General features: G+C 42.7%; 2 protein-coding genes across 2 annotated transcripts in view; both read left to right on the top strand.

The window, feature by feature from the left end:
• Positions 1-26023, top strand: part of LOC146634353 (uncharacterized) — a 453764-nt gene that overhangs the window by 225444 nt on the left and 202297 nt on the right. Inside the window, exons 5-8 of the mRNA XM_085376958.1 lie at positions 15713-16791; positions 18691-18864; positions 19078-19251; positions 19429-19602. Coding sequence (XP_085233084.1) covers positions 15713-16791; positions 18691-18864; positions 19078-19251; positions 19429-19602 — 1601 coding nt within the window. The remainder of the gene's footprint in view (positions 1-15712; positions 16792-18690; positions 18865-19077; positions 19252-19428; positions 19603-26023) is intronic.
• LOC146634356 (lipocalin-like) lies at positions 1515-3052 on the top strand. Its single transcript, XM_085350430.1, has 5 exons — positions 1515-1724; positions 2234-2363; positions 2455-2543; positions 2626-2739; positions 3000-3052. The coding sequence occupies exons 1-5, from the start codon at positions 1640-1642 to the stop codon at positions 3026-3028; spliced, it is 447 nt and encodes a 148-aa protein (XP_085206556.1). The 5' UTR covers positions 1515-1639; the 3' UTR covers positions 3029-3052.

Genomic DNA, 26023 nt, shown 5'->3' on the forward strand with positions numbered 1-26023 from the left:
TAGATGAGTCCCAGCTGCCTGACCTTGTGTCCAGGTGATCGTCTCACTGAGGAGCTTTTGTTCTGAAAATCTCACGTCCATCACCTGTTTCCTTTTTACTATCTCTGCTCTTTCTTTATTCACAATGCTCATAATATCACACAATTATATTCATCACCTGCATGTTTTTATCCAGCTGCTGTTAGAACCAAACAAATAAAAAGGATGAAAAGCCTGAAATCCTTTGATTTATTACATTTGAAACAAATATGAGTGCATCCCTAACAGCACAGCTGAGACCTTTGTTTTAATCAAGCCTTTGTATCGACACACTTGTAAAGATTCATATACAAAACATAATAGAATAAATCAATATAAAATACACATAATCACAAAAATGCAGCCATGTTGTGAGTTTGCATCTAAAACATGCATGTTTCCCTTTGTACAGGCAGATTTACAGCAGACAAAGCAACACGCTGATCGACTTTGACCGCTGCAAAAACAAAATACCCACCAAGTCTGAAGTCGATCAGAGGAACTGTTGACAGACTGACAGACAAACAGATGCTTGATTCATTAGTGCGATTAAATGTTCTTCTTTAGCAGCATCACTTCATGTGTTTGTGTTCCAGGAATAAAGGTCTGTTTAAACTGGACGTCTCCTCAGCATCACTCGTGCTGTCATGGTTTCAAAGCTGTGCAGAAAGAATCTGAGGGATGATACAGAGGTGACCAAAGTTACAAACATCCAGCTGTGCTGCAAATGTTTGCAGAGCTCCAAACTCTTTGGCTTTCTGCAGAGCAAGTATGGAAGAAGCACCTGAGCTAACTTCAGTTTAGACGATATGAGGAAAAATGCTGCTTCCCAAAGTTTCCTACAAGTATCCAGTTTATATTTAGAGAAGCGAAGGCTCTTTATCCTGACAACTACTCCCTGGTGGATCCCTGTCCTGTGACAGCAGCAAAGACTGTGTATCAGTATCATCAAAGCCACTTCAATAACCAGTGTTTAAAGCTCTCTAGCAGATGGACTTCAGTGGCAGCAGCCTCTGTCTGCTGTGTACAGAAGGTTCTCTGATGAAGCACACAGCAGATGCTGCACTACAACAGCAGCAGCAGCTCAGCTTCAGTTTGCTTCGACGCCCTTTTTGACCTGTGAAACAGCAGAAAATGAAACATTTCAACACCCGTTTGTTAGCGTGAGCTATTCTGCTGTTTTTCATCATTTCACAGGTGAAATAAAATCACATTTACTTCCTGTAGGAGTGATCGTGTCCAGCCTGACTGAGACCATGTGCTCCATCCTGCACAGATAATAAACCTCTGACATGAAGGGCTGTCAAGTAGTTTTAGACAAATGGGGGTAAAAGAGACGTTAAAAGCTTAAAGAGAAACTACATTTTCTAAGAACTGTCTGACGTTCACCTCTCACACAGTGGATACGATTCTGCCGCTGCAGGAATAATCTTTGTGGTTATGAAACTGTCCATGTGTTTGCAGAAAATGTCACATGTTCAAAGCCATCCCAGCACCTGGGGTTTGTATAAGTGCAGCTGCTGGTGGGGAGATAGTCTCACTCTTCTATATAAAGAGTCAGCAGGCAGCAGATCTTCATCTGTGATCTCCTCCATCATCACGTCTTCACTCTTCAGCAGCTATGGCTTCACTTCGTGCCCTTGTGGGAGTGGTGCTGTGCTCCTCATGGTTTCTGCTTCTGCCTCAGGCCGACTTTGATTTACAGAGTCATCCATAATATTTTTTATTTTTTATTTTACTGCCCATCTATTTTCATACAAATGTCTCCGTCTTATGGAAAAGGGGTGGAGCTTATCCAACGAGGACAGGCAGGGCCCCCCCAGACAGTTTAGCAGTCTATACAGGAGGCTGACCTTTGCAACATGTACTTCTATAATGACTTCACCATTTAGGTTATTTGGTTATGTTTCACCCTGGATTTTGTGTGATAATATTTATTTTGTCCACTGATTTAAAAACAACAAACTATATGAATATAAAACAGAGTGAACAACAAAACATCAGCTTTGGAAACTTTGATGTAAAATTCTGCAGTTGTTTTCTCAGATATGGCATAAATCAAACTAACATACATCAGTGTATTATTAATGTGCACACACACACACACACACACACACACACACACACACACACACACACACACACACACGTGTTACAATAAACAGCTCTTATGCTTCTGTATGATTCTCAGTGCTTTCCATTTGCGTGTCCACAGGTTGCTGTAAGTGGTGCTTGACTGCAGTTTGCTCTCATTTCAAGTGGTTTGCTGTCACAAAGCCAACAGGAAGTCCGGCCATGGTTGAGCCAACTGAAGATGGGTTGAAGGTGGCGTCCTCGTTTCCTCTGTGAGTGCGAGAGGACAGACAAAGCAAACACCGTTTGGACAGCATTAAAATATTTACACTGATGATTAATGTTGTGTCTTTGCACCTGTAGCGATACATGTTGGAAAATGGAGACTTTAGCCACCAAGACTGACGTGCCTGGAAACTTCCCTGTGAGTACGCCCACAAAGACAGGAAACAGTTTAGCCACCGCGGTTAATCCTCCATCATCATCATCCAGTATTTTTCACATCTTTTCTTCTGCTGTTTCCCTTGTTGTCAGTCACGGGGTTTGTGACTGAAATGCGTGTGGTCGATGGGAAGCCTGACGAGTACGGCCTGAATCATTCCATCAACACCGGACGGAGTGAAACCTTTGTTGAAAACAGATTATATGGTAACGTTGCATTTAGCTTCAGTAAACTGTGAAGTTACAGCAGCAGATTTACATCACGTGGCTTCACAGGAAGTAGTCTGGACCTCAGCGCTGAGGTTCAAGCAGCTCTGCTTGCAGACGGCATCCTTCCTGAAAATGTTCTTCATCTTCCTAAAACCAGAACTTTTACATTGGTGCTGAAGTTCTATATAAAAACAGCCTGAAATACAAAGTGATGTTGTGCACTGATTACCTCACACTCTCCATGTTTCCTTCTACAGAGGAGTGTCCGCCTGAGTGTTTTGTCTGATCTGTTGTTGATCGTCTCATTGACACTGCATGCAGATCTGACACCAGGGCTGGACTGGGACAAAAAATGGTCCCGGGCATTTTGACTGGAGACCGGCCCCCCAGGTATTAAAGGAAAAACCATAAAGCCTCTGAATGAAAACAAACGCTGTTGTCACAGTGATGGACGCTGTCTTGTTGGTATACATGCATCAGTCTAATAAACTTAAACCTGCACCATCCTCCCTGTCCTGGTATTCTAAACAGGAAGTAGACTGTTGGTCGAGTTAACCTCCTGAACATCTACAACACACGGTGGAAACCTGACATTAAGACAGAGACTAGAGGTGAGACATGATCATTGCTGATTACTGATGACAGATTTAGATATATTTTCATAAACCTTTCATTTGCCACATCAATAAACAGCACGGCAGGGCAAAATATGTTTTCTAACATGGCAACCTTTAAAAAGTGAAAGGAGACAGAAAGACAGGTGAGAAAGAATCAAACGGACTTTTTGATGCATTTTACACACAGTACTGGTGCAGAATCTAGAAAATGTGGGAAACACTGGCATCATATGCAGTACTTACTTCTGAAGAAATTATGATGGGACCCTAAAAAAATGACTATGTACAATAATGGATTTCTATACATTTTACATCAGATGAAAACGTTTGTTGTAAGATTCAGATAATTATTTATTAAAAGTGAGACATTTTAAATGAGAACAAGAAAGAAAAGTATGTCTTTGTGCCCCCCTCTCCCTGTTAATGCCCTGCCTGCCCCCCTGGCAACACTTTGCTAGACCCGCCCCTGCACAGTTACCAGCTGTCAGCTACACAAAAAGGATCCTGGTGTTATTTGTCTCTCAGAAACAGTTCATAACTTCAACTCATTTTTGTTTTGTCATGTTTTGTTCTTTACATTGTCTTTCTTCTATATAATTGTTAAACATTTAATAAATATGTCTACAAAAAGATTTTAAAAATCAGACATTTCACACAGACACCCAAATGATTTCTGACTGATGAAGGGGGCTGAAGGTGCCCTGCTCTTGCCCAGCTTCTGCTGCTCTCTCCCTGCTCACTGTCAGCAGCTGGCAGCCTCGGTCCTGCCTGAGACTCTTCATCTATCAGTGCCAAAGAATATGGGAAATAGCAACGCACAACATGCACATTACAAAACAAGCACATGAATCAGCATTACATTCATTAGTGAAGTGCTGACGTTCGTTCCTAAACTTTGGGCCTTAATTAACATCACTGTGAACTAATGTTTGCTTTGCTTCTTAACCAGTGAAGCAGCGAGGGGCTTTCTGAGGTTCCTGCTCGTAAATGCCCAAAATGAGTCGAGTATTTCTCTGCAACTACAAACTCTGCTTTCATCAGAGGTGTAAATATTACAGCACTGTGTCAGAGTCACTGAGGCTGGAACACAGAAAAAGGAAGTAGATGTATTTATTTTTAGGCTTTATTGCCTGGAACCACTTTAAAAATACGCTTTGGGTCACAATTAACTGCAGAAAACCAGGAATCCACATATGAACATTATCTGTGCAGAGATTTATGCTTCTGAAGGTAAACAGTGAAAACTTGCAGCACTAAATGCACAGATAGCCAGGCGTTTCACATTTTGGGACCATCTGCCAGTTTTCATTTCTTAGGTATTGAAGAGCAGAAATGATTGAATTTTATTTACATGCTTAAAAATGTTTGCTTTTGAATATTATTTGAAGAATTACCCACACACTCAGGCACTGTGGGCCTCTTTCCCTTTGCACAACCGAGTGTTGGAAACGGGCCTTTTCTCTTTAAACTCTGAGGGGCTGTAACTTTGGCTTCTATTGGCAGATTTGCATGATTGACCCTCTTTTTAAAATAGTTTTAGCCAAGAGAATCAAGCTAACATCACTGTTTTTACGTCAGCTCACGTCACACGAGCTGTTTCAAGAAAAGTCCTCCTGTCACACAGCAATGCCTACATGAATCACACCACTCTGCTTAAATAATAATAATAATGTTTAGTGAAGCAGGTGAAGCAAAGGGCTGCTTTTAATAGGCTGGGAGACCCAGGTGTGCTGCTTTAGCTGCTGAGCCTCTCATGCTAGCCTCCATCTATAAGCTGGGATCACAGGAGCACTGCAGTCCTGACTAGATCAAGGATTGTTATTCATGCAGGTGACAAAAGTTTACATTCACAGAGTCATAGGATTGAGCCTGGTTTGAAAAGCAGCTGTTTAATGCAGCTGCTTAGAGTTCACACACAGTAGAAGAATCAGACTTGAGTCACATTTCAAACACTGGAAAAATACTCAGCAAGTAACAATGAAAACAGCACAGACTCAGTATATCCTGTTCAGTCCTGTGTTTGATATGAATGTGCTGTTCAGAGAGGATCTCGTGTCCTCTTTTACGAAGCCTTTGTTTCATGATGTTTGTGTATAAATGAATGTAGGTGTGTTTCTAAGTGTGAAGGAGCCCTGGGAGAAAAGACTGAAGCTTGTGCCAAAGAACAAACAGGAAAGAAAGATCAGCATTAATGAAGACGAGCACAGAAGGAGCCCAAGCACGTGTTGCTTTTTCAGATTTCTCTAAAAGTGTGTGTTCATTTGTTCCATCCTTCACAACAAACAACAGCTGACAGACACACATGCACTCTGTGTCACTTCACAGGGGCTGATGAAAGTGGACACAGTAAAGGGAGAGCTGGACCTGCTCTACACATCCTGCACTCTGTTAACAGACTTTATTCCGCAGCATCAACAGATAAAAATATATGAAGATATAGAAACGTTTAACATTGTGACTGTTCACATTAGTGAAGCTGTTACTTTGCTGCCAGGTGGGAAAAGAAGCCTAAAGCTGAGTCTGATTAAACATCTGCTGCACCAGAGAGTTTCATGGCCCTGCTTTATCCTGTGCTTGCTGACCACCTCGTCCTGAAACCTCTTCATCATCCTCACAGTTGTGTGAAGAAAGAGGGAAGCAGGTGGAAACCATCTGTGCTGCTGTGTTCACTTGTGTGTGTGCGTCTATGGTCATATCTAATGTGTACCTACAGACAAACACAAACACCTGGCATTGCACAAGAGTCTCTATGGAGCAACCTGCAGATGTCAGAGATGTGATTAGAGGGTAAAGTGGACTAGTGAGAGCATCTATGTTGTTGTTGTCTGCTGGGGGACAGCATCAGCTCCAGAGATGCATCAGGATCAGCAAACTAATCTGCAAGGCTGCAAGTGTCACTGAAGGAGTTTGAGTCAGTGAGGGACTCAAACTCACACAGCTGGTCAAGAAGGCTCAGCAGCTGCTGTATTTCCTGAGGAGGCTGAGGAAATTTGGTATGTTGGCCAAGATCCTCAGCAGGTTCTACAGCTGCACTGTGGAGAGCAGCCTGACAGCTGCATCACTGCATGGTACGGCAGCACTACTGCAAACCGCAAACGCCTGCAGAGAGTGATAACAACTGTGGAGAAGATCATCAGGACCCCGCTGCCCTCTCTGCAGAGCAGCTACCATCACAGAGTCCAGAGGAGAGACACACCTCTGCCCTCGAGACGAAGGTTCAGAAGTGTGAAATGTAGAACATCCAGACTCAACAACTCCATCTTCCCCACTGCTATCAGACTCCTGAACAGCTGACCGACCTCAAACTGCAGTTTGCACATCAGGTCACTTTGCACACTAAGTTCATTTTGCACATTAAACTCCATGTACATCCATGTACATCGACATCTGCAGACCACACGTGTCTTCAGTTACTTATTTGTACTTATTTGCAGTTATTTATCTTTTTATTTTATTTTTTTAAGTTATTTTTTATCCTTATTTTATCTTTTTATTTATTCTTATCTTGTTCTTTTAACCATTATCTAACTTGGCATTGTGCACGGTGTGTTTAGATTCAGTTTAAATTCAGGGACATGGAGCCCCTGTTGATCCTCTACCTAATCACACGAGCTACGGTGTGAAAACGGGTGTGGGTCTCAATCAGCCAAGGTTTTGGGTGAACCCATTGTGAGATCTAGCCCCACCCTATCATGTGATTTCCTGTGATCAAATGTCCCAGGATGTAAGTGGGCGTTAAGACGTCCATGTCCCTCTTCAAGCAACTTAAAGAAGTCCAGACGCTTTTCTTTCCAAGCTCCTTCAACAATATCATTCATAGAACAGCTTCCAGCTTCTTTTGCTCGGCTACAGTTTGGATGGATTTGCAGATGCAACAAGACTAAAATGGTTAGGGTCAGGAGGTCAAAGGTCAGAGCTCCTGTGGGTCTGAGGGCGGCCTCACGCTGGAGAAGGATGAAGGAGTCTGACCTGAGCCAGTGTTTGACATGAACACATCAGCACTGCTGTCAGTGAGCCTAACGACAGCCGTTAGCATCATTTCAGTGTTTCAGTCATAAAAACACTTCCTGTCTCTGTGGTGGTTACAGTGACATCATGCAGTTTGTGCTTTGACCTCCAGAGGGCGACAAATCAGCACAGACAGAGAGCTCCATTCAAACTTTGCTGCCATCAGGAATAATTCTTCAAATATAATCATCAGTGTTTGAGCAGTTATGATATCAGGGACAATCTAGACATGTGTGACAATACTGAACATGTCACATGACACACCTCAAACATCATGTGATCCACTCTCAGTCTGCACTTTCATTCATGACTTCAACAGGTTGAAATGAGCTTTGAAGAAACATTCAGTGAAATAAATCTTTCATGGATTCATGTGAGCAGCAGATGAACTTTGTACCAACAACATCTTCAATAACAGAGTCTGAATGAAGCTCAGGTGTTGATGCTGCTCCCTGATTGGACGCTTGGTTTCAGCTCTGCTCTCAGTCTTTACTGCACAGGTGAAGGTAGAAAGTGTGACTGGATCTATAGACTGGAAACAGAGAAACATGCTGAACATTTGAAGCTTTGCAGCAGAAATGTTCATGTTACAAATACAGCAGAGCTGATCTGGGATCAGTGTGTTCACACCTGCAGCTACAACAAGGTTTCATGTCTCCACACGTCAGCATGTGAACTTTACTCTGACTCAGTCTGAGCAGTCAGACGGCATATTTTTAAAGTTAACACATCAGCACACACAGAGCTGAGCCCCTCCCACCTGTGCTGAGTTTCAGGTGGAGTCCCGCCTCCTTCCAGGAAGCAGCTCACCTGTGTGTCCGTGTTTAGTGTCCAGGTGTGGAGTGGAGCTTGTTGTTGGTGTGTGAAGAAACTGTAAGTTTGCTTTGTTTCCTCCTTTAACAGTTTGTCTTTAGGAACTTTACTGTTTGTTCAGCTCGTGTTTGATTTCTTCACACAACAAACTGTGTGTGTTTGTATTTCCGGTCTCTCCATTAAAGTCAGTGTGTAATGTTTCCTGGCTAACATCAGCTGTGTGCAGCTTAGTTCAGCACAAATCTGCCGCTCCATAGTTCACGGTAACGGGCTCACAGCTGGACCAACGAGGCCGAGTGTGTCCGCCACTCTGAGCTACGTTCGTGTTTGTGTACTTGTAGTTTGTACTTTGAGTTCACTCAGAGCCCACAGAGGACGCAGCGTACGTGATGACGTCACAGCCCTTTACCTCCTTTACTGTCACTGTGATTAATGTTTACACACGAGACACCTGCAGAGCTCTGACGCTGAGCTAGCACACAGCATGCTAACGCTAAGCTAAAGCTAGGCTAGCCAAGAACCCAGAGTGAGGTTAAAGCTAGTGATGGGCAGATGAAGCCTCATGAAGCACTGAAGCTTTTCATCCTATTGGTTCACCCCAACGCGAAGCTTCTTGAAGCTTCATTTGCTCTAGTAGGACACCTACTGGACGTAAAAATATTAGTTGGCATGAATTTGAAGAGTGTGGCCTTTTTGCACACAGCCTGTAAATGTCAACAACAAAAGGAGTGTGTAAAACATGTATATTGTAGTGATGCAGTGTACTGTGTATATTTATACTGGCAGTATGGAACATGATTATTTGGAAATGCCTAAAATGGAAATGATCATATACTGTGAGGTGAGGTGTGGACAGTGGTTGTGCTTTTGTAACATTGAGGCAAGGACAGTGATTAGTGTTTAGGGGACACATCATTGGTTTTTGTTAAAAAGAAACAGTTTCTCCACTGTGGCAGGTCGTAGGCGATTTTTTTTTTCTAAACTGTCTCTAACTCTCACTAACCGCAACTCTCCATCAAACGCCCACATTTTGTCTGAGGGGTTTATATCGCTGTCATAGCTCGCGGCAAAGTTCGAACCGCTTCCTGAACCAGTCACGTGGTACAGCTGGGCAGCGAGGCTTCGGACGTCATCATTTTCAGCTCCTCCCATAAATGAAGCAAGCCTGGATACGCGCTTCGCGGAAACGCCCCCTCCATTACTCGACACACGCTTCGAAGCCTCGATACAGAACGTCACATCACTAGTTAAAGCTGAGTAAACACTGACCCCAGACCAGCACCGTGATAAAGTGAGCTGCTGCTGCTGAACTTGAACAGGTAACAAAGTGATGAGCAGTCAGGCTGCAGGTTTCTACCTGTTCATGTTTCTACAGTAGAATCACTTTGAAGTGTCTTTGTGCTGTTTCATCTTTGATTTGTGTTCATAAACACTCAGAGAAACATCACGTGACCTCATCAGGATCTGTGTTGGTGTGTGGGGCTGTACCTCAGCTTTATGTTGTTACATGCTCATTTGTTCATTTTACACAGTAACATCAAAGTAATGTTATGAGGAGTAATGAAGTAACGTACTCCATTACTTTTAATTAAAGTGTTCTGTGTAATATGTGTAATAATGACTGTTTTGAGTAATGACCAACACTGATCACAACAAAGAGGAAATGCCTCCAACATGCACAAACATTTGAGCCACAACATGCAGTTAATGTGCACAAATGTCTTTGATATGCTGCTCAGTGATGGTGGTGACTGTCAGAGCAGAGCTACTGAGAATCAATAAGTAATATCAATGATGGGATCAGAATCACTAAATTCTTCTCATCCCTGTCAGTATCATACATGTGCTGTATAATGTGATAAATGTAGAGGTGCTGGCTGTTCTCTCACTCTGCTGTTTAGCTGTAAAGGACGCCTCCCTGCCTTTGTCTCATTCATGACCTTTAATAGTCTCTTCTAACATGCAGAGATCTGTATGATCTGTTTCATAGAGTCTAACCAGCCTGTACAGGTAACAACAACAGTCACTGCATCACTGACACACAAACGTCATCTCTGTCAATAACAACATTCATACATGGAATAAAAACACATCAGTGGATCATTGCTGGAGCTGATGTTTGTGCTCCTGGTGCAAAGGCTCTCAGTTTCCTCCTTGAAATAACATCAGTGGTGGGTCAGCGACATGCTTTCTTTCCCTCTCAGGTTTAAATATCTGGGACTCTCCACCGTTTGGTTTTAGAGCTGAAGAAGCTTCTCAGATGAAACGTCTTCCAGAAACTTAAAGACGTCTCTTTTCTCTCCAAGCTCCTTAGATCACATGACCTGGATGACTGAACCTACAAACATATTGACCTGGTTTCATGGTCACATGACAGGTCAGAGGTCAGCGACTGTAACTCAGTTACTCCTGTTAATGTGAACTCACTGAGTGTTTGTGGTTTACCTCTCAGACTGACTGAAGATGATGATGGAGGAAGAGGAGGACAGAGCAGAGTCTGCAGGGTCCAGCTGTCCGTCTGTGAGGAGTGACTGGTCCAAAGATCATAATCCAGACTTCAGTGGTGAACCTGGAGCAACGAGGTCAGAGAGCTGAACTCACTGAGTAACAGAAATAATCCAGTGTTGACTCTGGTTGATTGTCTGACTGTGTTTGTGAGCTGAGAGGAAATGAAAATGAGTTTGTAACAAAAATCAGTTTTGTCCAGTTTTCCTGTAAAAAGCTGAACTCTAATCTAAGAGAATGTTACTGACAGGAAACAGCTGCATTATCTGCAGTCTGTGTGATCACAGCTGCTTCAATCATGTTTGTGTCTGCAGAGGTCAGAGGTCACAGTCTGCAGGGTCCAGCTGTCCGTCTGTGAGGAGTGACGGGTCCAAAGAGCTAAATCCACACTTCAGTGGTGAACCTGGAGCAACGAGGTCAGAGCGCTGTGATGACTCCTTTACATGTTTGTGTTTCCTGGATAAATATGACCTGAAACATCCTCAGATTGTTACAAAGATTCATTAAAAAGAAAACAATGAAAGAGAAAAGATCCAAATGTTCGACTTGGTCATTTGCTGTTTGAGGACAGTGATGCTCATATCTGTGGGGAAAGTGTGACCTGAGTGGGTTCATGTTTGTCTTTAAAGAACAGAGCTGCTCTGATTCTCTTTGTGTCTGATCTGTTAAACAGTCTGAGAGGTCACACAGAGACCCAGCAGCTAAAGCCTGGATCATACTGGCTGCTGTTACTCCATCAGGACAACACTGAACCGCAGTGGTGTGGATGTAGTGGATAAATCCCACCATACTGATGCTCAGAGTTAACCACAGGGAACAAAACCAGATGTTACCTTCAGATTGTGACCTTTGGAGTGGACGATGCAGATTTCAATAGAGAATAAATGTTGTTGTTTTTCAGCTGTGAAGAAAGAATCTAATTTTCTGAACTTAAGAATTTATGATGCTGGAAACAACATGGAGACTATAACACAACATTTCCACTGTGTTCATAGAATGAATGTAAAACTGTCAGACATTCATTAAATATGCAAAATGTCTACAGAAGCATCAGAGGGTCAGACGTGAAGCACTCAGTGATTTTGATCAAATGACTCATCAGTTATTGATCTGTACTACACTGATCTACCACGTTAGTAAAGCTGGTGTTCTGGTGGTGGAGGGAGACTCGGATCATGTTCTGGTTTTGGAGCAGTGATCTGCTGATGGTTCAGTTTGATGAGCTTCTTCAAAATCATCCCTGACATCACCACTGAAAGGACGTCCATGAAAACAGACTGAAAATTACTGATATGTTCACAATCTGAGAGTTTAAAACTTGACAGACTTGATTCAGATGAAGTTATTTGAGCAGAAACTCCTGGATCTTTATCCTGTGTTGATCTAATCCTTCATGGTTCCTCCACAGAGTGGAGCAGCAGAGCTCAGAGGTTCCCAGTGGTCAGTCTGCCCAGCAGCATCAAACACAGCTGGACTCCATATTTATGGTCTGTACATGTACAACAACTACTTTAATATTAATAATAATGCATTTATTTATAGGTCCCTTTCAGAACACCAAGGACTCTGTGGACTAAATGACCAAAAGAAACAAACTTTGAAATCAGACGGTGCAAATGTGATCACAGGGAAACGTTTTAAACATCGAGGCTTTAAACAAAAACCAAAGTGAAACAGTTTGTAGTCGAGATCAGTGGGAATGAAGCTGAATAACTGTTTCTTCAATAACTTTGAGCAATAAATGACAAATATGATGGAAATTAGCAGCATTAGCACTTACTAATGATGTGAGCTGACACTCGGCTGTATTGAGACGACCACATTAGGTGGTCCTCAACTGTAATGGAAACCAGTGGATCCAGTCCAGTCGTGGCGACCTGTGGTGAGTCGATCTGAGCAGCTACTAATGGAAACAGGGCCATAGATGTGTTTGTGCTTAATAACAGTGAATCACATGAGTTTTACATTACTGTTAAAATCTCATGTTGTTTGTTAAAGTGTGCAGTTCAGGGTGTGTTACTAAAACACTTTCCAAAGACCCAGCCCCCATAAAAAGCAGCCAAACAGCTTCTAAGAGTTACACACCCACACATATCTATCAGGTTAACTCTGGTCTAACACACTTGGATTTAGCTTGAAGAGTGTTCCTGTACGAGGACTGAAAATGATTTAATAAGCAGCTAATGTCCAAAGAACAACTTTGACACACCTTCATAAAACCTGCAGAGCAAAGAAAAACCAGCTGAAAGTCTGGCTGCTCTTATGAAAAGTACAGAGAAATTATGGGTCGCTCAACACTTGTGCACAATATAAGAGTTGAAATAAATCTAAAGAATAACTCAAAGTCCTACAATCATACTGATAAAGTCATCTACAGCTAACTATCCAAGTGGATTTGTTTAAGACAGCTCCATCTGCTGGTGGCCCTCTGCAGGTGCATGAAAGGGGCGTGTTTATAGTGAAAGTAGTAGAGAAAGTAAACCCCACGGGAAGAAGGGAGGACTCTCAGCGGCTTCCAGCTCATATTCAGACATTTGACTTCTCACTGAAAGCAGCAAGTTTAGTGTCTGTACCTTAGTTAGAAGAGATAACATGTCAGTAGTAATTAGAGTTGATTGAGCAATGCTGTCCTTGTAATGTAGTTTATGATTTTTATGGACAAGTCCAGTTTTTCTGTAGAGCCTCTCAAGTTGGTGACAGCAGCAGTGGAAGTTCACGTGTAAACCAGAGCAGCAAATCAGGTCCAAATGTGTTGTTCACAGTGAGTGGGATCATCATTGGCTGCTATGTTAACCTCCTGCAGCAGGATGTCTTTGGTCAGAGAATGGATAGATCACTAAGTCATTGTTGAGTTTAGGGAGACAGTAGACAGTTGGAGGAGGTTCAGCCAGTTGACACACAGTAGATAAAATAACTGAAGGCAGGAGCAGACACCTGTATGACTTTCCACCTCTCACATAGATTATTGTCCCTGGGCAGCGCCACAGGGCTGGTAGATGTAAACAAAGCTGGAGGAGAGGATTGATTCATCTGAGAAAAGTCACAGAGTTGTGTCTTGATGCTCAATCATCCAGGTACGTAAATCCCAAAAAGCTTGATTCTGTTCATCTGGATGTTTTCAGTGGGAGAAACGTTTCATCATCATCAGGTGACTTCTTCAGTCTCAGCTGACTGCAGGTTTCAATCTCATAAACAGGACATTTGTATGACTGAAACCAGCCCACTGAAGGAACAATGGGCTGGGAGGTCAGTTCATTGATCATTGGTACGCATATTGTCAGGACCATTGATCAATGGTTGTTGATCAATGGTCATGAGTCCAGTTCACAGAGAGCTGGGGAATGGCTGCAATCACAGCATGTAAGATGGTGACAGTTGTACCCTTAGGCCCCTCCTCCATTCAGAGATGGTCTTTCCTTTTCACATAAATGGCCTCCTTGACTCCGCCCTCAAACCAGCGTTCACATTTACTCAGGACCTTCTTGATGTGAAGTTCTTCTGCTTCCCTGGCTGCTGTGTCTGTGGGGATGGTGTTTGTTCTGTGTTGTAGCGTCCTGATGACGCCCAGTTTGTGCCCCAGTGGATGATGAGAGTCAAACCTTAAATACTGATCTGTATGCGTAAACAGAGTGAACCTTTAAGACCAGTTGTCTGTACGATCAACTCAGTCACCTGAAACATCTCCAAGTTTCTGGCTTTGATCATCAACCTGTTGGTAGTTCAGCTCTGAACACCAGTGAAATGTTTCTCCCACTGAAATCGCTGCATTCATATGAACAGAATCAACGTTTTGGGATCATGGAGTTGTGGACAAAGTCTCAGTTAATCAGATAAAGTCAAACCTATAATTGGTAAAGAGTTCGTGGATGATATGCCCCTTGATCGTAAAGAAGTGGATGTTGTGTGGACTAAAGTTCAGAGTGGTGGGTCATTCATAAATATTCTGTTCCAGCTGCTGGAGGACAACATCATCACTTTTGTGAAGAACGAGCTGAAGAAGATCCAGAAGGCTCTGAATCCAAATAAGCCCCAGTGCTTGGAGTTTCAGAGGGAGGATGATGAGCAGAGGAGCAGCAGCAGAGAGGCATTTGTGAAGATCACAGTGGACTTCCTGAGGAGAATGAAGCAGGAGGAGCTGGCTGACCGTCTGCAGAGACGTAAGAGGATTTATCTAAAGGTTTAAGCTGCTGGATAAATGAGAGACTTGTGACACCAGTGTGTTCAGTCATTTCTCAGTGGGTCAGAAATTGTCATCAGCATTTTGTAAAATGTGATTGTTAAAGTTGTATTTTTATTATTATTATTCAGAACTTCCAGCTGCAGTTTGTCATCGTAACCTTAAATCCACCCTGAAGAAGAAGTTCCAGTGTGTGTTTGAGGGCATCGCTAAAGCAGGAAACCCAACCGTCCTGAATCAGATCTACACAGAGCTCTACATCACAGAGGGAGGGACTGCAGAGGTCAATGATGAACATGAGGTCAGACAGATTGAAACAGCATCCAGGAAACCAGACAGACCAGAAACAACCATCAGACAAGAAGACATCTTTAAAGCCTCACCTGGAAGAGATGAACCAATCAGAACAGTGCTGACAAAGGGAGTGGCTGGCATTGGGAAAACAGTCTTAACACAGAAATACAGCCTGGACTGGGCTGAAGACAAAGCCAACCAGGACATCCAGTTCATATTTCCATTCACTTTCAGAGAGCTGAATGTGCTGAAAGAGGAAAAGTTCAGCTTGGTGGGACTTGTTCATCGCTTCTTTACTGAAACCAAAGAAGCAGGAATCTGCAGCTTTGAAGACTTCCAGGTTGTGTTCATCTTTGATGGTCTGGATGAGTGTCGACTTCCTCTGGACTTCCACAAAACTACAATCCTAACTGACCCTAGAAAGTCCACCTCAGTGGATGTGCTGCTGATAAACCTCATCAGGGGGAAACTGCTTCCCTCTGCTCACCTCTGGATAACCACACGACCTGCAGCAGCCAATCAGATCCCTCCTGACTGTGTTGGCATGGTGACAGAGGTCAGAGGGTTCACTGACCCACAGAAGGAGGAGTACTTCAGGAAGAGATTCAGAGATGAGGAGCAGGCCAGCAGCATCATCTCCCACATCAAGACATCACGAAGCCTCCACATCATGTGCCACATCCCAGTCTTCTGCTGGATCACTGCTACAGTTCTGGAGGATGTGCTGGAAACCAGAGAGGGAGGACAGCTGCCCAAGACCCTGACTGAGATGTACATCCACTTCCTGGTGGTTCAGGCCAAAGTGAAGAAGGTCAAGTATGATGGAGGAGCTGAGACAGATCCACACTGGAGTCCAGAGAGCAGGAAGATGATGGAGTCTCTGGGAAAACTGGCTTTTGATCAGCTGCAGAAAGGAAACCTGATCTTCTATGAATCAGACCTGACAGAGTGTGGCATCGATATCAGAGCAGCCTCAGTGTACTCAGGAGTGTTCACACAGATCTTTAAAGAGGAGAGAGGACTGTACCAGGACAAGGTGTTCTGCTTCATCCATCTGAGTGTTCAGGAGTTGCTGGCTGCTCTTCATGTCCATCTGACCTTCATCAACTCTGGACTCAATCTGCTGGAACAACAACAAACAACCTCCCAGAAGTCTGAAACAGGAGAATCTGCAGAGACACACTTCTACCAGAGTGCTGTGGACAAGGCCTTACAGAGTCCAAATGGACACCTGGACTTGTTCCTCCGCTTCCTCCTGGGTCTTTCACTGCAGACCAATCAGACTCTCTTACGAGCCCTGATGACACAAACAGGAAGTAACTCACAGACCAATCAGGAAACAGTCCAGTACATCAAGGAGAAGCTCAGTAAGAATCTGTCTGCAGAGAAAAGCATCAATCTGATCCACTGTCTGAATGAACTGAATGATCGTTCTCTAGTGGAGGAGATCCAACAGTCCCTGAGATCAGGAAGTCTCTCCACAGGTAAACTGTCTCCTGCTCAGTGCTCAGCTCTGACCTTCATCTTACTGTCATCAGAAGAAGATCTGGATGAGTTTGACTTCAAGAAATACTCTGCTTCAGAGGAGGCTCTTCTGAGAATGCTGCCAGTGGTCAAAGCCTCCAACAAAGCTCTGTGAGTAAACATGTTGTCATCGCTTCATTGTTAAAATCATGGGAAATAAATCAGAAATGCTGAGTTCAAAGAGCACTGTAACATTTTTTTAAAATAGTGAATTAAATGATCATCAGTCACTCGGTAAATATATGGTAGTTTTAATGTTTCACTCCAGCATTTCTAAAACACACTTTGTTCTGTAACTCTTATCAAAGGACAATCCAGACCCAGCCAATAAGAACATGAGTTCTGATGCTTCAGCCCCTCTGACAGGTTTATTATCCTCAGCTTGTTCACTTGTCTCCAACTCCAGGAGTTTGGTTGTTTTATTCTAATGCACAAACTTCACCTGCCAGACTTCACCTACATCTTTTTCTGATGTTCATAATTTAAGTTCAAGTTTGTATCTCACTTTCAGTGCACACTCTCCCTTTTTAAATATAAATCTCTGCTGTGCTGTCATGTTTTCATCCCGTATGGAGGGAAAAACTCGGTCTTCATTACTGAAATTGCCTCTAAGGTCGTGTTTCTTGTCAGTAACCATATGTAACTGTAAGGCTTCCATAACCAGTGTTATCACAGAATTACAGTGGGTTCACTCTGGGTCCTCTACAGTTTCTTCCCACTGTCCACAGACATGCAGTTAGGTTACCTGGTGATCCAAACTTCATGCAGGTGTGAGTGAGAGTGGTTGTCTGTCCCTCTGTGGGCTTAGTGGAAGAGACTGGATGGATCTCTGCTTTGTCTTTGATATATCCTGACAGCAAACATTCTCCATGAAGTCTGCATTTCAGCTCATTTCCTTTATACGCACCTTTAACAGGAAGAGTTTTATACAGCTAGTGTTTAAAATCCAGTGTTCTTCACAATACACAGGTAATGAGCATGATTATTGAATTACTAAAATTTTCTAAAATAATTGTTCTCAATGGGGTTCAGATCAGGTGAACAAGGAGGCCATGTCATTAGTTTTTCTTCTTTTATACCCTTTCTTGCCAGCCACGCTGTGGAGTACTTGGACGCGTGTGATGGAGCATTGTCCTGCATGAAAATCATGTTTTTCTTGAAGGATGCAGACTTCTTCCTGTACCACTGCTTGAAGAAGGTGTCTTCCAGAAACTGGCAGTAGGACTGGGAGTTGAGCTTGACTCCATCCTCAACCCGAAAAGGCCCCACAAGCTCATCTTTGATGATACCAGCCCAAACCAGTACTCCACCTCCACCTTGCTGGCGTCTGAGTGGGACTGGAGCTCTCTGCCCTTTACCAATCCAGCCACGGGCCCATCCATCTGGCCCATCAAGACTCACTCTCATTTCATCAGTCCATAAAACCATAGAAAAATCAGTCTTGAGATATTTCTTGGCCCAGTCTTGACGTTTCAGCTTGTGTGTCTTGTTCAGTGGTGGTCGTCTTTCAGCCTTTCTTACCTTGGCCATGTCTCTGAGTATTGCACACCTTGTGCTCTTGGGCACTCCAGTGATGTTGCAGCTCCAAAATATGGCCATTTCCTTTATACGCACCTTTAACAGGAAGAGTTTTATACAGCTAGTGTTTAAAATCCAGTGTTATTCACAATACACAGGTAATGAGCATGATTATTGAATTACTAAAATTTTCTAAAATAATTGTTTTAGTTAATATTGTATGATAGTGTACACAGAATTATTAGCTCAGTAGGCAGAGTGGTCGCCCCATGATCATAAGGTCAGGGGTCGAATCCACCGAATAGCTACCTTGTGGTACCCCTGAGCAAGGTACCATCAAGGTACCAATCATGTGCACTGGACTGGTAGCACTCATAGTCTCATAGGTTTAAATAAATTTTTTTTAAAAAGGGTTCAACATATAAACAAATTTAATTTGATCACATATATTCTTTGTTTTTTTTGTTGTGGTTTTTTCCCTTTCTCTCTCAGACTGAGCAGCTGTAACGTCTCAGAGGAAGGCTGTGAAAATTTGTTGTCAGTGGTCAGCTCCCAGTCCTGTAGTCTGAGAGAGCTGGACCTGAGTACCGACAGCCTGAAGGCTTCAGCAGTAAAGCTTCTGTCTGCTGCAGTGGAGAGTCCACATGCCAAACTGAATGTTCTGAGGTCAGATCAATTTGTATTATGTTTAGTTCTGTTTGTTTATGTGTTTGATGTTTGTTTTTGTTTATATCTTTATCCAGTTATCCTTGTCTCATAGCATTTTTATTCATTTCCAAGTTAAGGTAAACTTATACTAACCTGCTCAGCACAAGACAATAAGCTATTGCACCCTGATTACACTTTAACAACAATCTTTATTCATGTTTTTATCTTCAGACTTAACATCTGTGAACTCTCAGAGGAAAACTGTGAAGCTCTGTCCTCAGTTCTCAGCTCACAGTCCTCTAGTCTGACAGAGCTGGACCTGAGTATCAGAAAGCTGCAGGATTCAGGAGTGAAGCTTCTGTCTGCTGGACTACAACGTTTAAACTGTAAACTGAATACTCTGAGGTCAGATCAGAAAACATTTAGTTTTTAGAATTATTAATTAAAGTTCATACATATGATGTTGTATCTTAGTATGTTTATGTTTCCTTTAAAAAATAGAAAGTCAACATTTAATGTTTTGAAATGTATTAACAAACTCTACATGAGTACTTGTTTTATAGATTGTCTTTTATTTTTCAGACTGAGTGGCTGTAACCTGTCAGAGAGAAGCTGTGAAGCTCTGTGCTCAGTCCTCAGCTCCCAGTCCTCCAGTCTGAGAGAGCTGGACCTGAGTAACTCTGACCTGCAGGATTCAGGAGTGAAGCTTCTGTCCGCTGGACTAAAGAGTTCACAGTGTGCAGTGGAAACTCTCAGGTCAGGATTCAAACTTTTCCACAGATGATCATTTGAAATGTGAATTATATTATTGTATAAACAGGTAACTTTTACAGCTGTCAAGTGAACTTTTATTTACATTTGAGTGGATAATTGGACTCTGAATTACTAAAAGTTGTTATAGTCATGTCTTTGTTTATTTAAAAAAATACTTCACGTACTGCCTAATTTAAAGATTTAGGCTCCTTTGGGCCCATAATATATATATTTGATTTCTTTGTGAATGAAATTAGGAGGATATTGGCGACTGCTGATTGGCTCGCTGTTTGTTTTTTATTCACAGTACTTAATTTTAAAGGCTGATTTCTCAAAATGAGATGTTTATCTTTTCTTCTACAACACGTGGAGCCACCAAATCTTCTTGCTTCATTTATTCATTACAGTTTGATTTAAAGAATATTAGACTCGTAACATAATAAATACATTTATTTCACTTCTTCTTGAGAGAAAGAAAGGGATGACTGGGTGAGCTCCAGTGGTTCATCCCAGCAGAGAGAGCGGCACACTGGGCTGCAAATGATCACAGTAGTAATGGCCATAGTTTGATAAAACAGGCAGTCTTACCCTGTAGAAAATACAGGGTTCTGGTGCCGATGTGGGGGAGGGGAGTCGCCCGGTACTAACTACATACTACTAACTACCTCATCCAGATGTCTTCCCTACTAAACCTGATAAGAAGTAACTGCAGTAGCCTTATAGGTCAAATCAGTTTCACCTGTTAAAGTTAGCTCCACTATTAATTAGGGGTGGGGGAAAAAATCGATACTGTGTAGTATCGTGATATTTTGTTTGCTAATAATGTATCGATACAGGGACAGCAGAAATCGATATTTTGTTACAAACAATTTACTGGGAGGTCGAGTGGAGAGGAAGAGTTGATATATCAGTGAGTTACAGAAGCATCAGAAGGAAAGGAGGCAGTGATGACTGTTGGTTTGGAAACAATGATCAGTCCTGGAGTCTGAGCTGCTCTGATGATGGTCCTCAGTCTGTCAGGCACAATAACAGCTACACATCCTCCTCCTCCTCCTCCTCCTCCTCTGTCTCTAACAGAGCAGCAGTGTATGTGGACTGTCCTGCTGGCACTCTGTCCTTCTACAGAGTCTCCTCTGACACTCTGATCCACCTCCACACCTTCAACACCACATTCACTCAAACTCTTTATCCTGGGTTTACAGTCGGTCGTGGTTCCTCAGTGTCCCTGTGCTGAGTGGAGTGTAAAGAGAAACACTCTGACTGTTGAACAGATAGTTCAGTCTGTACATGTCTGTCTCTTTCACTCACAAACACGTTTTCAGATTCATGGATTCAATCAGTTGATGTTTGAAACTCTTCTAAATGATTCCTTGTAAACTTCTTCCTCTTCAGTCACAAACAAACAGGAAGTGATGTCACATGTGTTCCTGTCCACACAGCAGAATGAGTCTATTGCTGACAGTGATGTACAAACAGAGTGAGCATTTCTGAGGCCCAAAATAAACTGAGTAGTTCACTGAATGAACAATGGACTGTGAGCTCAGTTCCTTCATCATTAGTATGGATTATATATGTATATGTATTATATTAGTATCATATATATCAGGTGCTGCTGCTTTCAGTCATTGTGCAAATGTGCTGTTTGTAAGCTTGTAAAGCTGCAGTCAGCTGAGACTGAAGAAGTCACCTGATCAGTGAGCAAACGTTTCTGAAAACGTCCAGATGAACAGAATCAACCTTTTGGGATCAGCCAGCAATGCAGCATCATTGTTGTTCAGCTTCAGAGGTTTGCAGGAATGAACTGATGACCAGAAACAGCTGCAAAGTCCAAGAAAATACCAGCTGGAGTTCAGCTGCATTTGAAGAAGTCAAAGAAAAGTAAGGATGGCAAAGGGCGACGTTTTCTTCCAAAGAGCTGCAAACATGGTCGACGCCTCATTAGAAGAATCATCTGGACATTTGTGAGGAACTCTAACCAAGAAAGCAACGTCACACAGATCCAACAGACAGTTTCCATGACTGCAAGTGTTGAGTGGAAAAATGCTACATTGCATTATTGCATCCTCTCACCACAGGAGGCGCTGTTGGCACCACTGATTGCTGATCAGCTGTTCTCTGATGATCTGATTGATACTGTGAATAACGGGACTCACTGAACTCTGTGACGCAGTGAAGATTACAGAGTTTAACTTCACCCTTTAAGACTGACCACAGAACCAAGTCCGCCAGAGCTTTTGTTATATTTTTACATGCTGTGGAGCCATTTGTGGGAGCATTTCAAGTTGCTATACATCAATACAACTGTTATAGCCCTAATTTTAATAATATGTATGCATTAAGTCCATAGTAACTACATAAATTGCAAAAACAACCTCTGCTCATCCATCTCTGTGTGTATCAGGATACATTTGGTTCATAATACACAGAAAAATCAGAGTTATTACCTGTAATAAATGTGAAAGATTCCTGCAGTGATAACCAGGCAGGACTGAAACACATCCAAGCTGTCACCACGGTAACAGCACCGCCCATCCACAGGTGAGGGGAGGAGCAAAAAGAGGGACTTTCACCATTTTATACTAAAAACACTCAACTAATGTTTCTAATATGAAACAAATAAGCCCACATTAATGTGAGCGTTTATTAAATAATAATAATGATGATTTCCTCCTGATCTCATTTCCACAGCAGAGAAAACTGTGGTGTATATTGAGGTGGAGGGTGTGGTCTGTGGCTCAGGTGTAGAGTGAGGGTGGGGTGCACCACAGCAGCATGCTGGGACTGCTGAGGGTGGAGGAGGGAGTGATGATGACATCAGAGCTGCAGCACAGAGACCAGTGAACACACAGTCTGTTCATCTTTGCATAGATACAATATACAGCACAATATTGAATGACAGACACGCTGTGGGAGCTTCCACAGATACACTGACGTCAGCATCCAGAGTCCTCCTGCTGCTCCCCCCTCAGAGCCCCGTGATCAGCACCAACACATTCAGTTAGATGACAGAGTCCAGCTGCAGCTAGAATCAGCTCCCCTCTGTGAACAACAGCACAGCGTCAGTGTTTCACACTCAGTGAAAGGAGGAAACAGCAGAAGAACACCATGTGTGCTACGTTTCCCAGGACACACTACAAACTGCACAAATACAGAGCAGCACGTGGAAGGACCTGGAGCTGCATTTACAGAGCTGCAGACAGCGTGATGTCCTGTATGGACAGGTGGAAGGAACCAAGTCCTCAGCTGGAACACTCGTGTTTGTCCACAGACAGGAAACACAGCAGGAAACTTCCTCACAGAAGTGCAGCTCATGGATAACACACTTCCTGTCAGTCAGAATGAGGCTGCAGCCAAACACAGAAAGGTGTTTTTGTCCAGATGAGCCCAGAGAAGAAACACGAGTGTTCACAGACATCAGAAGCTCAGAGAGGTGAAACATGAGGTTGGAGTCCTCGTCAGCATCCAGAAGAGCTGCTGTGAAACCCTGAGTACTCATGACAGACTCTGATGGCACAAACACATCATGATTCAAACAGAAAGACAAACATGGAGCTCCTGATCCTCCTGCATGAGAACAAGCTGACATGAGCGCTGTGTCTGAGAGTGTCTCCCTGTCACAGTGACAATAACACAGCTGCTGCTCACAGTCATTAAACTGACCTGAGGTCAGCTGTGCTCCTTACATATGAACCATGTGACCTCACATCAGTGCTGTGGATGACTGTAGTCATAGAAGAGTAGAGCTGTAGCAGGTGGTGTGAGGAGGAGGTGGTGTATTCTAGTTAACGCAGTACTGAAACACTCCAGCAGAGGGCGCTGTTAAGTCCTTATTGTAACACAGTTACTGTGTGCAGTTAGACTTCATACATAATCTGCACTTATTTCCATCAGACATGCTGTCAGTAAATGATTGGTTTCTATTGATTCTACTTCCTGTTGACTCGTTTGATGACAGTGAAACAATCACAGCTGATTGTGTGATGATGTAAACTGTCACTGTTACATTCAGTGTGTGTGACATAATGTTAGTGCAGGCTGATAACAGCCTGGTTCTGTTAGAAACACATGAACGTGTCCATAGATCAGTGTGTGTTTAACATGAGAGCTTCAGCCCTGCTGATGTGTTAAATAAAGACATGCAGGAAAACTGATGAGACTCTGAAATAACTCTTTATATTTATAATGTAACTCTGCATCAAAAGAACAACAAAGGATCCCAGACAGGTTTCTGTGAACAAAGACCATTCTGATGTTTCTGTGTTTCTAACACTTTGACATTATTAGTAAACAGACTGCAGTGAGCAGCATTTATAAAGAGCTTCTATATAAAGATATGACAGCTGTTTGACAAGTTTATCACTCTGTGTTTGGACCTGATCAGTCCAGCTGTTTACTTGAAACATGTTCATTTACCTGTTCTGTTATATTCATGTTCTTGTCTCTGTTGAAAACACATTTTAATGTCCCTCAGATTTTTCTCCCAGATGAATAAATATAAAAATGACACAAACTGACTGCAGCTACTTTTTGTCCTTTCTGTCAAAAACCTTCATGTGACTCATGAGAGACACGTTTCAGCTGTTTGTGACAGATCAGAGGCCAACAAGTCATTTATAACACTTTCCATCATTGTTTAAAGTTCTCAGTGTTTCTGTGTTGCTGCGTATAGGATCTCCCAGCATCATCACTGTGCTGTCCAATCATTGTGTGCGAGGTTACCCTTATAGTGCGATGTGTGTTTGCACAAAGAGAAGCATGTGTGTCAAATATAAATAAGCACAGAACAGAAACAGCTGCTCGTTTCTTCTGTTTAGAGTCAAGTTAGTGTTTTGTGTCTTTGTTTGAGGCCTGATGTCGAGCAGAGGTGTGTGTAACTGCACTGGTCTGTTATATGTGTGAAGTGTGTGCTTCTCTTCAGCATCATCTTTGTCACTGCTGATTCCTTTGTGTCATCATGTGTTGAGAAGAGAGAACAGTTATAACGGAGGAGCAAAAGGAAGCCCTGAAATCTGCATCAACAAGGAAGTGTTGGCTCACCAGTGATCCCAGCAGAGCCACTGGTTTGGCTCCAGTTGTTCTAGATTCAATGATGTTGTTGCTACAGATACATGTCAGCATCTTTATTGTAGTAAAGTCTTGTAATGTGAAGATAGAAACAAGGCAGCAAACAGCTCCATGATCTGATCTTAATGATGTTGTTTTTATTTCTGTCTGTCAGAACTGGATTGGAAACTATCAAAGGTCTAAAAACAGCCTCGACCCTCCCACAGAGCAAACTTTACACACGTCATCTTTCAGCTACAATCTTTGTTGCAGGGATCTTCTGCCAAACAAGGCTGAGAGAAGATTTCTTACAGCTGTCATGTTGATGCTGTTTCAGTCTTTGGGCAAACACACTCATATATTAGGGCTGATATCAGGGCTGCACAAGTTCTTTGTGTTTGTGATCATGAATAATAGAAGTGTGGAAGGCAAACATGTTATTGTTGGATGAAACTTCATGAATCCTTTGTAGATTTGAGCTGTTGGAGCCTTTCTTTTCTCTTCAGGTGTACAGATGCTGAGGAGGCAGGTGAAGCAGGTGGAGCTGTTGTGATGCTGCAGAGGGTGTGTCTTAGTAACTCTGTGAGGCACAACTGGATCCAACATTGTGGATGTGTTGATGTTGGAGCCATTAAGAGTCTCTGGCCACACTGTAGGATTTCCCTTTGATCCACTGTGGGGGCATTTTGGAGTCTGTCAGTGAAACTCTTCATGTTTGTGTTTGACTCCAGTTTATAGAAACAGAGAAATGTGTCATGCTTTTGTTCGGCCTCCACAAATACACACATTTGTTCATTGGTTGGACTTTTTGGAAGGAGACACATTGAAAACCATGTTAATAAGATCTTGTTTCCTGTGGATCCGACACAGAGAGTGGACTTCAGACAGAAAGCGTGGAAGAGATTTTAGAGGCCGTGTGTGGCAACAGGAAGTTTCTGTGTGTTTGCTGATCTTACATGTGGAAAACAACACGTGATGTTTGTGAAGTTCTACAATGATCATTGTTCTCACAGCATTTTGAGTGGGAACAGTTCAAACTGGGAGTAGTGGGAGTTATTTACTGATTGAAACAAGCTGAATGTTTCTGTGACGATGAAGATCAGCAGCTCAGCTGATCAATGAACTGACATCTATCAGTCGTTTCATGAGATGAAGTCATCAGCAGACATTTGTTCTGACTGTGTGATGAATGTCAGAACGTCAGGGCTCTGCTTTAGTCACTGCTTGATGATCATTGGCTCATTGTTGAATCCAGGGCCCAGTCTGACCTCTGACCTTTGCTGCAGGTCTTCTGTGTTATCTCCACTTTCATGTCTGATCTTCTGCTGTATCGTCCAAAATAAACATCTGGATCATTTCCAACACTTCAGCAGATCTTTAG

This window comes from Diplotaxodon limnothrissa, linkage group LG3 (genome assembly GCF_057381915.1).
Source record: "Diplotaxodon limnothrissa isolate DT_005_m linkage group LG3, D_limnothrissa_male_GT1.1, whole genome shotgun sequence".
In the NCBI taxonomy this organism is placed as follows: domain Eukaryota; kingdom Metazoa; phylum Chordata; class Actinopteri; order Cichliformes; family Cichlidae; genus Diplotaxodon; species Diplotaxodon limnothrissa.

Excerpts from the sequence above, each read along its gene's own strand:
- LOC146634356 (XM_085350430.1), top strand. The coding sequence starts at position 1,640 with ATGGCTTCACTTCGTGCCCTTGTGGGAGTGGTGCTGTGCTCCTCATGG. Across the intron at positions 1,725-2,233 it reads GGCCGACTTTGATTTACAGA|GTTGCTGTAAGTGGTGCTTG; the intron begins GTCATCCATAAT and ends GCGTGTCCACAG. Across the intron at positions 2,544-2,625 it reads GCCCACAAAGACAGGAAACA|TCACGGGGTTTGTGACTGAA; the intron begins GTTTAGCCACCG and ends CCTTGTTGTCAG.